At 41.3% G+C, this 12413-nt stretch overlaps 1 protein-coding gene across 2 annotated transcripts in view; it reads left to right on the top strand.

The window, feature by feature from the left end:
• The window catches only part of uvssa (UV-stimulated scaffold protein A), a 36599-nt gene that overhangs the window by 11641 nt on the left and 12545 nt on the right, over positions 1-12413 (top strand). For both annotated transcript variants that reach the window (XM_084908169.1, XM_084908159.1), the window contains exon 9: positions 8983-9094. In XM_084908169.1, the coding sequence (XP_084764295.1) occupies positions 8983-9094 (112 nt within the window). The remainder of the gene's footprint in view (positions 1-8982; positions 9095-12413) is intronic.

Raw genomic sequence — 12413 nt, 5'->3', positions numbered from 1 at the left:
TACATAATTATAATAAAGGTCAATCAAATGGACCAATATGGCAAGGCCATGATGATCCACTCGGTAAAATAAATCCGCTTGGCATCTTTCTTGGCCTTAAGACAACAATTCTGATGGATAAAGATCCAAAAAAAAAAAAAAATGTATGAAGAAATATAAATATATATACACAATAACAGCAGCTGTACAAGTATTAAATGGAAATGAAGAAATATAATGTCCAGTGTTGTGCAATCCACATTTGTAAGTGTGTTGTGCAGTGCAAATATGATTAAAGTGATTTAAGTGATGACCACGCATCTAATCGAATTAGTGTAAACAGTGTCCAGTGGATGGGAAGTAAAAGTAAAGGGTGTGGGGGGGGAACGGCCCTGTGAAGCTGTAGGCTTTCTTTTTTCATGCCAGTAATCACACAGATGCAGTCGGGCACACTCACGTTGCACCACGTTGCTCTGCTGTTGCACCTTACACCGAGACTCCTGCTATTACTTAATTAATTAATTGCAGCATCCAAGAGCTTCCTGTTAGGTTTGTTCAGAATGCTGCTACCTCTGCGAGCAATGTTATCACAATAGATTTGTGCGTCCAGACAATCTGAACCTTTTTCTATAGATTTCCACGGTGACCGCGGAGTCTGTAACTATTATATAATATAATATAACTACGTTGGTGATGCAGCGCTGCAGGATTTGTTGGTGTCTGGGGCTGAACAATGAAAACTGCAGTTCCTTGAATGGCCACTTTAGGCTGCCTCTGAATAAATAACATCAGGATAGTGAGTCAAATGGAAACGCGTGCATCTCTATATATACTATATTCTTTCTTTTTGAATGATCATTTCGACCTTTTTTAAATTTGTCCTTTATCCACTGATGGAATTTTTCTTTGTTGTGTCAGTTGCACGTGCTTCCTGTCTGCTGATGAAGGCTGTGACATGAAAAAGACAAAGAAAATCCAATTTATTTGATGCTGTGATCAACAGCAGACGACACTCTTTGGTTTAATATTGTTACATTGCAGGTATGAGGCTGGTGCTGTTTCGCTAGTAAAAGCTTTTTTGTGTTTCGTGCGGAGGGACTTTAAGCATTTTAGCGCTGTCTCCTGCAGCGTCTTCTACAGGACCCTGCATACTTTTTAGAACAGTGGCTGCTTGAAATGCATTTTCAGTAAGAGCTATGAGATGTGAATCCTATATGCATCTGTCGAACTCTGCAAACTGAAAACGTGGGCTAATGTTTAGGAAAGGATAAGACACGCGGACTTATTTAAACATATCTGTTTTTAAGACTATATTCAGTCATTCCGAGCTCCATTCATACAGGCCAGGGCCTTGTTTACTGCTGATAACCCATCTTATCACAGCACAATGGATATGGCCGCCTGTTTCTCACTGGAGATAAACAAAGAAAGACTATCTCTCTATTTCTCTTCCAACCCTCCCTCTTTCTCATGCATACATCCATTCTCTGAATGGACCGGCTTCTCTCAGTTCTATACATAACATAGACACCCAAATATACTTGTCTCAGTACCTTTGGGAATTTGCCTGCTCGATTTGGCCAAAAAGGTTTCATATAAATCCTTAGAACTTCGCATCCAGCCTTCATTGTTGTTCATTCATTTGTGGCCAGTCAGAAAACCGTCGGCTCGGTTGATTGGATCATCTTGTGCACATAACATGCATATAAAAAATGGACGTAGCAAGTTTGCGAAGTCTCGTTCTTTTACGTGGAGCCAAACGGACAAAGGGGTGAAGTAGGTGGTACTTCAGTGCTTATTAGAATCATTTAATGCAAAATGACTGCAGTTGCAGGTGTACAGGGTACATTGCACAAACTCCTAAGAAGCCCATTGAAAGTTGGTATACCAGCTCAAAGCGAACTTGCTGTAAATGTAATTAGAATTTGGTGATTCAGAGACCCTGGATTGTCACAATTCTCTAAATATGAGTGGATGGAAATGGAATTACAAAAGAGGATGGTTCTGCTACTGGAGTATAATGCAGTGAATCAGAGTGGGCACAGTCTGGTTTCATCAAGGATCTCTGATAGTATGAAAGAGGAAGGGTTTCCAAATTGGAAATGATGGATGCACTGGGATAGTCACGGTCCATCACTGACCAAAGGACCAAACCAGGCTCCGTAGCCCGGTCCTTCTTTGAAAGGATTTTCTGGACATTTTAATTGTCTCGCCAAAGCTTTCAGTAGTTTTACTAGTAAAATAGAATAGCAGGGTAATTTCACTATGGTAGTAGGTGACAGTGTATAATAATGACTGTTTTGATCACAGATTGAGACAGGCTGGGAGGGGGAAATGAACTAGACAGCTGAAAATAAGCTCGCTGACAGGGGAAGGTTTGAGAAGCTCCAGGCTGGCTAATAGACCTGCCAGGCTAGGTTAGTGAAATAAAGATGTCACCTTATACATCATATAAGCTGACTGCTCTCCAGAGACAAAGGCTGCGTCTCTGTGTGTGTGTGTGTGTGTGTGTGTGTGTGTGTGTGTGTTTGGTGGTGTGGGAGGGTAATGGGGGTAAAGCAGCAGAGAAGAGACTACAGAGAGAGGGGAGTGCAAAGCTTTTTGTCATTAGAGTGGATCCCATGGGATCCTTCTAGGTAGTAATGAATAGAAGTGCAAGATGGTAATAGAGATGTGGGATGTTGTGGCAAATCAAGCCCTGAATAGGTCAGGCTCCACTGCAAGCTTTAGGCCTAATTAGTTTGTAAATATGTTGAAATCAATCAGAGGCAGCAGACCTTGGGTCTCCTCAACAAAGCAAAGATGGAAAAAGGAATATCTTGTAACAGTGGTAATAATTGAAGCAGGGTCTCACAGATGGGTTACTTACAGGTTTATAAGTAAACGTAATTAATGATTAAAATAGCAAAGATGGCGGCTGACCCACCCCTGCCTCCAGGCCAGGTGGGAAACGTATGATGTAGTCTCCAAACTCCAGAAGGGAAAGGTGATAAAATGGCTCTGTGTCAGTTTTGGGCTGAAAAGTAGAAGCGCAGAGTTACAGAGCAGAAGCCGTCCCCATGCGCATGCCTCAGCTTCTAATATCTGCACAGATGCGCGCACGTAATTTATGCGTAATATTCCGAGGAAGATGACTGTATGTTTAGAAAAGCATTTGTGTATGATGTGTTCATTAAGCTAACTGTTTCTCGCTTGCCCTCTCTTAAAGCAAATGCCTTGTGATAATGGCGGCATTAGAGCCAGTCAGTATTCCCGAAAGACATTTTCCATTTCGGCCTCAAATGTACAATGAAATTATCTCGTCACCGAGTGTGTGCATAGCCTGCCGGAGAGCTATATATAACCTGTCTGCACAGGCAGCGTTTTAGGGCTTTTTCGCCTCCTCGTTTCTCGTCTCCTCTCCTCCTTCCTTCTCCTTCTCCCCTTCGCTTCCTCCTGCTCTCACTCTTGTTCTCGCCCTCCATGTGTGTCTGTGTGCTGGTTAACCTGCCCCTCCCCTCTCTGCCATACACCTGACTTATGGCTGTGCAGTAATAATTTGCCAGGCCTTGGCAGGCTGAGTGTACATTAGCATATAAATAGCAGATGCACTGAGTGCCCATCACACTCGACTACATTTAATTTTTGGTTTATAAGATTGAATGGGTTTTTAAACGCAGCGCCATCAAACTTGCCAAGAGACAAATGAAGTCAGGGGAGCAGTTGTCCGAGGCGGCGCCCTCACATCATTTTTATAAAGGATAAGAGTCTTACTTAAGAGAGAGGAGGGGGAGGACAGAGGGTGAGACGCCGTAGAAGCTGAATAAGCAGCACACCTGTGGATGCAGCGACATACTTTAGTTTCTAGTTGCACCTTTCCCCCCACAGCTGTGGGTCTGAGGCAGGTACTGTGTGCACATCTTAACATCAAAATGCATTTGCTGTAACAACCTTCACTCTAAAGCTTACCAGCGTGTGTTGGGATTTCCTGCCAGACATTAGAGAGCTGATGTTAGGTGACCTGACTCACAGTCACTGTCCAGTTATCGGTTACTTGAACCCCGGATGGAGTTTAGCTCAGGACTTTGTCTCCATCTCTGTGTTTGCACTGGTTTGCAGCTCAAATTACTTGTTGTTTATTTTATACAGCGTCTTGGTGCAGCCCCTCCCAGCTAGAAGTGCCCGTGTCAGGGGTATCCCTTATGACATCGCATAGATCCAATAGTAGAAAACTTCATAGAGCTCCATACGCTGACCTCATTGGCTGCACCGAAATGAGATGAAATCTAGAGATGGTCAGTTTTGACTTTTAACTGGAGGTGCTGATGGTATCGTATCAGCTGTGATGCCAGTGACACCAAACGTCCTCTTCATACTGGTGTCAGAGTAGTGTCTAGTGCTGCCTCACAGCATTGCATCTGTCTCTGGTGTTATTCGAATATGTTAGAGAGAAAATCCTAAATTCTCTTACTTTGACGTGCTATTATTTAGTGGCGTTTTTATAGATTGTGTTATAGATTGTTTGTTTTTTTTTAGGAAAAAATGACAGTTTGGTAGAAAGAACAGAGTTTTTGGGGGATGAGTTCAGTAGGGAGTCGCCATTGCAAACCCACGATTGCTTTATTGCCCAAATAATGTATGGTCTCAACTTTAGCAGCCAATTTCAACAGATCTCTTTTTATTTGCTTGTTAAAGGAATGCTTATTTTTCATCCTCGCCCATTTCTCTGCTTTATTTTATTTGCCAGTAAACATTGCCATTACAGTAACACATAGCCCTGCTTTACTTAAACAACTTTTTATTTATTCTGCTCTGTTCCGGAGCTATTTTTATTTCTATCTGGGCCTGTTTTTAATGTGAAAGTTACCAATATTTGTTTTGTCCTTTTCCTATTACAGTGACGCATGGCTCCGCTTTACTTAAACTATCACTTCTAATTTGTCTGCTAGATCTAGAGTTTCAGTTAAAGAAGCAGTTTTTATCTCCCGTGGGGAACTCTGTGTTACCGTGTGGTTTTCTCCCTCTGTGTGTGTGTGTGTGTGTCCCAGGGAATAAACCAAAGCTCTGTTAAAATGCAAAGCAGCCCCCCGTGCAGCCATGTGGGGGAATAGAAGCCATATTTTAAGTGCTCTGCCCGTCAGCAAAATGTTTCTAGGGGAAAGCTAATTCTACTGTGAGACTTACAGCTCTGCCAGGCCGGCCGACAGGACTCGATGCTATCAGGATTAAATTAAGGTGAATTAGAGACAAAGAGGCAGAAAGAGGGGGAAAAAGGATGATGTTAGGGCAGGATTTTCGTCCAGCTGGGTGATCACTTCTTAGTCTTAGGTCATTGATCAGAACAGAATAAACCAGCCAGGATTAAAGTAGACAAGCAAAAAACCTATAGAGACTATATCTGTGTGTATATGTGTGTGTGCATTTGCTGTGTGCGGAGCCGTTGTCCTCCGAGGATGAATAAGGATAGCAGCAGAGTGGAGTAACAGAGAAAGTTTGGGGTTTGTACCCTTGTGTTTAACAGTATTCTTTCAGCTTTTTCAAATAATAAAAACGTAAGTCAAGTATCAGTATCTCAGACTTTATGTTCACTCTGTGCAAAATCTTTTCTTTGAAGAAACGGATCATTTGTATTAATAACACCTAAGCTGGGAAATGTACATGAACTGCAGTGTCTGCAGTGTTACGAGGCTGCGGGGGTTGGGCCTGGGTTTGCTTCTTCCTCGTTTCCTGTCCAAAAAAGGCTTGTATTATTATCTTTATCTTACAATATAGTGCACTTTGTTGTTGTGATTTGGTGCTATATAAATAAAAATAAAGTGAAGTGAAAATTGACTAAAGGAAGAAAACCCCACAAAAAACCCCAAAACCCTGCAGTTCCTCTAATCAGCTGGATCCAAAAGTGAGTTAGTTCCCATAGACTCCCATCTTATCATGGCTGGTTTTATCTGAAAATGTTTAGAGCCTGCTGCAATTGGGATTTATGACATGATAAATAACAAAAGGTGAGTGAATGAATTATTTTACAACGAGCCTGTCAATCAGAGCATGACGCTTTGATTGACAGGTACGCTGACACACACACTGTGTGCAGACCTCACTTTGGCAACTTAAATGACTGAACTGTAGTTTGTATTTATATGTTAATTAGCACTTATTAGCAGGTGTCTGTGTGATCCACCAATAACACATACTAATTAGGGCTGCCACAAACGATTATTTTGATAGTCAACTAGTCACCGATTATTTTTGCGATTAGTCGACTAATCAGATCATCATCCATTGGACGTAAAACGTACAGCTTATTGCACCAGCAGCATCTGCTCTTATATAACTATCATTAGCTTACAGCTTTAAATGTTTAAGGTCTGTGCTAACTAAAAATAAAGACAAGATGATAGTTTATTAAATTTTAATGAAGTTTGCAGATTGTTTCGGTGGAGTTTAATAAACTCAGCCGTCTGCTCCTTGCTATCTAAAATATAACAGGACACCGGAGTAAATTCTCGAGCATCTCACACTTCTGATGATCAGCTGTCTGCTTGACGTTTATTCAGCTGTGTAAAAACTATAACTTTAATCTCAGCCAAACCGATTTACTCAGGAACAAATAAAATACTGAAAAAAGCCAAACAATAACATTTTAACTTATCTAAGTGACTTGTATATCATGTTTAACCTGAATAGCAAAAGACGGCGGTGGGTTTGAAAACGATTTGCCGGGAGTCCGGTGTTCTCACGGCTCTAGTGAGCCTTGCCCCCGGCTAGCTATCGAGCTAGTGGGTAACAGACGTCTCCGAAAACGTCGGAGCGCTTTTGAAAATATGTGGTGTCTTGATAAACTGAGCAGATATTTGAGGTTTACACATCTACATTCTCGCCTGAAAATATGTTAAACGTTTATTTTGTGACCCAGAAAGAATAATAAGAGTAACATTAAAACTAACTAGCTGCCGCCATTGTTGGAAACTGAGCTGGGCTGCGCTATGAATTCTGGGACACAGTTTCTTCTTCTTCGGCGTTTAACGGCAGCTGGCATCCTTGTACATGCAGTGCTGCCATCTTCTGTTTCAGTCCGTTATTACACTCTTAAATCCTACTACTTATTCCTGCGTCTTTTGGGATCTTACAAATCTTCAAACGACGCGTCGACTATTAAATCAGTCGTCGACGTAATCGTGACTAGTCGACTAATCGTGGCAGCCCTAATACTGATGCAGCAAGCCGTTTCAGAAGCTACATTTAAAAACAACACGGCACGGTTAAAATGCCAGCGGTAAGGGTTGCTGTCACAGTGCCTCAGAATCCTGTAAATATCAGTAACAGTCAGTAAACAAAGACAGAAAATACAATGAATGAATCGACGGTTTGCACTGTGGCTACAATAAACACAGCAGCTAGTTATTTTGGTTAAAGGTTAGCGAGTTAGTCATTTCACTCAGATGACTTCATGTCAGTGTTTCTAATTTTAAAAGTATTTAACTGCTGCAAAACTCGAGCCTTTCTCTATTAAGTCTTATTGAAATGTACCCAATTGTAGAGTCTACCTTACAATATAAAGCGCCTCGAGGTGACTGTGTAAATAAAATTGAATCGAAATTGAAGTAATTTAATGCATATTTATTATAGAGGTTTTAATCCACTTGTACAGTATTTGTTCACATGTCATAAACGAGGTCTAATTTCTCTCTGATTCAAACCTTCTTCCACAATATGTCAGCCTTTGTAGCTGCATTAATGAGAGGTAATTAGGCTTTAATTGTTTAGTTGCTTGTTAACTGAATGTTGAGTATTGTAATATGAAGTGTTTTAATTGGTCTCTGCGTAGTGGATCAGAGGTGTGTATCCAGCTTTGTGACACGGTTAACTGAGTCTGTCCTGTGGTTGAGCTGTAAATGTGTGCGTGTATATATGTTGGGGGGAGGGACATGTGGGTAATTATTCAGGGACTCATTATTGGTAAACCAATTCTAACATTTTAATGGGCTTTATCAGCAGTAACGCAGCAGCCTTCTATCGCTCTCACACACACAATCGGGTATTACACTCTAATGAAAAAGAGGCGTTTGGGAATTAGAGGTTAGTTTAACGTTAGCTTTTACTGCTCCTCATAACACTAATCATTGTGATTATTATACTGCTAGACTGGAGCGTGTGACTCTGTGTGTGTGGCTCCTCAGCTGTTAAAAGCATAGGGCCACCGCACACAAATGCATGCATGCACACGGATTTGTGTTATGGAAATGAGCCTGTGTGTGTGTTGTGTTCTGCATTGTAGCCCAGCCAATGGCTAACAAGCTCACCAGGAAATTAAAAACCATAAATTTTGCTTACTACTGATAGAAGCTCATCACAGACAGACACACATTGTCATCCCTCTCCCCTTAGCTAATAAGAAAACCAGAGTGATTCGCAGGAGAGTCGCACGATGGGCGAATCCAGTGACAAATTGTATATGCTGCCATCTTGTGGTGCAGCCATTACAGCGGTATTCAGGTGCAGCGACAGAGTAGTGTGCGCTGTTAGATTGAGTGTGGTTATGCAGTATGTGGAAAAAATTCATGGCCCATTTTTGTCATTAAACAATTAAAATAAAGATTCAAGTTAAGGCTGATAGAAGGCAGCTTGCACCCCATGGTTCAATAGTTCATCGAACCACCTTAAGTAACTTGAAATGATTAATTTCTGCATGACATTTAGTCTTTCCCAGAACGATGTTGGCTCAATCTTCTTTACAACGCTGTTTCTGTTTGTTGAGGTTTGCATGCATTAGTTGTTGTGGATTAGCAGCGTCTGGCTTCTACTTGCCTTCTTGAGTCATGTTTTTCCACAGGACTTCATAAAGTCTGTTAAAAACCTTCTTCTTTTACATGACTGCATCTACAACATTAGATTAGATGTGTGGAGTTTCCTGCAGCTGCTTTAACTGGATGCTTAAACATAAAAGGTCATAATTTTAATGAAATAAAGCAGCTGTTTTTTCACACTCAAAACTATGAAAAAGCTAACGATTCTCCCCTTCCTCAGATGAAGGTCTCTTCAGATGGAGAGGACGACGACGACGATGATGATTTTGATGAAGTTCCAGAGAAAGAAGGTTATGAGCCACACATTCCAGAGCATCTGCGAGCCGAGTACGGTGAGTTTATGTACACAAACATACATGCATGTGCACTTCAAATCTACAGACACGTGCACAAATAGTGAGGTTAAGCTACAAAGCTGCTGTCCTGATCTCCTGAGATCCACACACGTACTCTACAAATAAACGATCGCACTTTAAAGTACTGGCCTTTGGCAGCTGGTAAAACGCAGGTAATGTGCTTCTTAAGTGGATTTATGTGCGTGTGCCCACAAACGCTTCTGCACAATACAAAGGAAAAGCAGCCAACATGATGAAGTATTTTGATATCATTAGTCCAGATTGTATCTTTAATGAGGAAACATTCATGATAGTTTGTCCATAACAAGCCCTTATTCTGAAATTTAATTCATCATTAATATTGTCCCAAAACTGCCCAAGTGGTCGTTTTGTTTTTACTTTGTTTGACTTCCTTTAAAAAATATATTCAAAAGCTTCAGAGGATGTCTGCTTTCAGTTTTCATTTAAGTGTGTTTAATAAAACTTTTGCCTTGACTATTTTCTACTGATTCTCAGACAGTAGACTGTCTCCTGGACAGTAGACTGACAGATTAATGGCCTTCCCTTGTCATGACTAGGGATGGGTACCGGTATCCGGTGCCATGATGGCACCGGTTCTGACATAAACGGTAGTAACCAGACCGAAAAGCAGCGCACATTTCGGTGCTTTATTTCTGTGCTTTTTTTTCCCTGAGATGTCACACACTTTGAATTCTAGCCAATCATTTTACGTTTACGAGGATAGTAGGCGGGCCCAGGTACGTACGTTCTTTTAGAGCAGAGCTACAGATTAAAAATGTCCAAGGCGAAGCGGTCAAAGTCTGGCTGTACTTCACAGCAAAATAAAAACTCAGCAGCCTGCAACAAGTGCTTTAAGGTTATACTGTGATACTGTCAAAGGAGGTAACACCTCGAATCCGATGAAACACCTGGCGACGCATAGCGTTTTTTTAAAAGCCGAGAAATGCACCGTATTTGATAGCTTGCTGCGAGACCTCACACCGAGCACATCTACTGCGGGTGTGGTGCCTGTTATCGGAGTTAGCAACATCCCCCAAAAACCCGAAGAGGAGAGTCCTGGCCCCTAGCCCTGCCAGTGTAGCAGAAATGATGAGGATGATGATGATGGCAGCAGCCGTTCTTCTCTGCGTGAGTAGCTTAATGTTGTTCGTGTGTAATTTATGTTGAGTAGGCTAACCACGTTATTACATTAATGCATGTAAGGTGAACTAGCAAACATCATCATAGCTACATGCGGCTGTCTTCTTGTTTGATGGCAGATGCTCCCTTCACCCTGGCCAAAAAGGCTAAAATGACCAAAGAAAAAGTGGAAAACAGTTAAACATGAGAGGTTTTTGGACAAAGTTTGTGTTTTTTCCATTGTTTAAGCACTGCTTCCAGCCAAGAGTGATACCATATATGCCCCATAGCTGCAGAAAAGGCTAACATTGTTATCTTTTTACAAAAAAACAGTTAAACATGAGAGGTTTTTGGACAAAGTTTGTGTTTTTTCCATTGTTTAAGCACTGCTTCCAGCCAAGAGTGATACCATATATGCCCTATAGCTGCAGAAAAGACTAACATTGTTATCTTTTTACAAAAAAACAGCTGAACATGAGAGGTTTTTGGACCAATTTTGTGTTCTCCATTCTTTAAGCACCGGTTCGAACACCGTTTAAGCACCGGCACCGTTTCAAAAGTACTGGTTTGGTACCGGTATCGGATAAAACCTAAACGATACCCATCCCTAGTCACGACGTTATAAATGAAGGAGACATAATGTCTGAACTTGACTCAAAGTGTTGAATTGTTTTTTATAGCTTGTCTCTCATCCAAACAGATTTTAATGCTAAAGAAGGCCGAAGACAAAAGTAATCACAGAGATGATAAACACGACCAAAGCAACAGTCTAGTATATATTTTTTTTAAATCAATGCACTACCCAGCTCAGCAACATCAAAAAGGCCAGTAAACACTTTGCCCAGGCAGAGCCACCTGACAGCTGAGTGGTAGCCTATGTCACCATCTTCAGTCTCCTCTGAAAGTGCAGCAAACGTCTTGTCAAGTTAACTATTTTAGTTAAAACATCAACAATATGGTTGATTTTTAGCACATACCAATTTCAGTTCTGGGTTGATTTCAATCACTTTTACCTCTGTGAACAAACCAGTCCTGCCTTTGTCTGTTTCACTGAGCCGATTGCTGCTCCGTAATCTAAAACTCTGTCATTATCCAATATTTAAAGATGAGTAACTGGGCTGCGTTGTAGACATCAGAGGTTTTGTCCAGAACCAAAATGATCGCATTTGTTTTTCATCTGAAGCTCCAGATGTCCTGCAGTGTCCTCAGTGTGTTTTGTTAGCGTTCGCCTGGCGAGGGCCACATTCTCATTCTTTGTTTTTTCAGGGCATTTTAGCCTGACGGACTCGACCAGACACTCTTTGATAAACTCCTCATCAGAGAATGGTGTGATGTTTTTTGTGATTCTGTGGGAAATCACAAAGCTGACTGTGACGGCTCCCAGGATGTGTAAAGCTTGGTACAAACGTTCCTGCTCTGCATTAGGCAAGCTCTTGCATTTCTGTGTGCTCTTCCCTAACTAATCACACACTAAATTAATACTTAGTCCATGTCCATGTCTTGGTAAAAATTCAAACGTTAGCGTGTGCTGGCATCCATCTCAGACGTCTGTTACAGTGAAGCTGCATTCTCTTGCACATGCACTCAGAAATAAAACAATAAAAATAGGAGTCACTTTAAAAATAAAAGAAACAAAAGTTGTGTTGTGATTTCCCACAAAATAAAAAAAACAGAAAGCCAGTTTCTTATGGGGAGTTTGCCAAAGGTGTTTGGTGGCTGAAATGAGACAAATTGCATGATGTGCACTGATCTCTCCTGAGTTGAAGGCAGCGTAGGTTTGTAATAGAGACACTCTTGTTTCTGCAAGCCTTTTTCTGCTGCTTACATATGAATGGCTGTGAGAGTCCCTCGTATACCATGGCTGCATTGGACATGTATGGATCATGTCTAGCCTCCAGGCAGCAAACTGGGTTAGAGGTCAAATTTTCAGGTCAGTAACCAGCCGCCTGTGCATTTTATTGCTATGTCAGCTACATAATAACATTTTTTGCAAATCTAAGTTGCAGTTTGACTGTTTTTAATACGTACAAGCTCCAGGCAACAGTAAATACTAAAACCTCTCTCAGGATTTTAGTGTGTTCTGCCATGAGCAGCGCTGCCTCCACCCCTCCATCACTCATATGATTTCATATGTGAAGTTATGTACTGTGTGCGCGTGTGTGTGTGTAAGAGAGAG

Source organism: Perissodus microlepis, chromosome 2, assembly GCF_051167445.1.
Source record: "Perissodus microlepis isolate ML-2025 ecotype Zambia chromosome 2, ASM5116744v1, whole genome shotgun sequence".
NCBI lineage: Eukaryota > Metazoa > Chordata > Actinopteri > Cichliformes > Cichlidae > Perissodus > Perissodus microlepis.
This window is presented reverse-complemented; position numbering and strand designations above follow the sequence as displayed.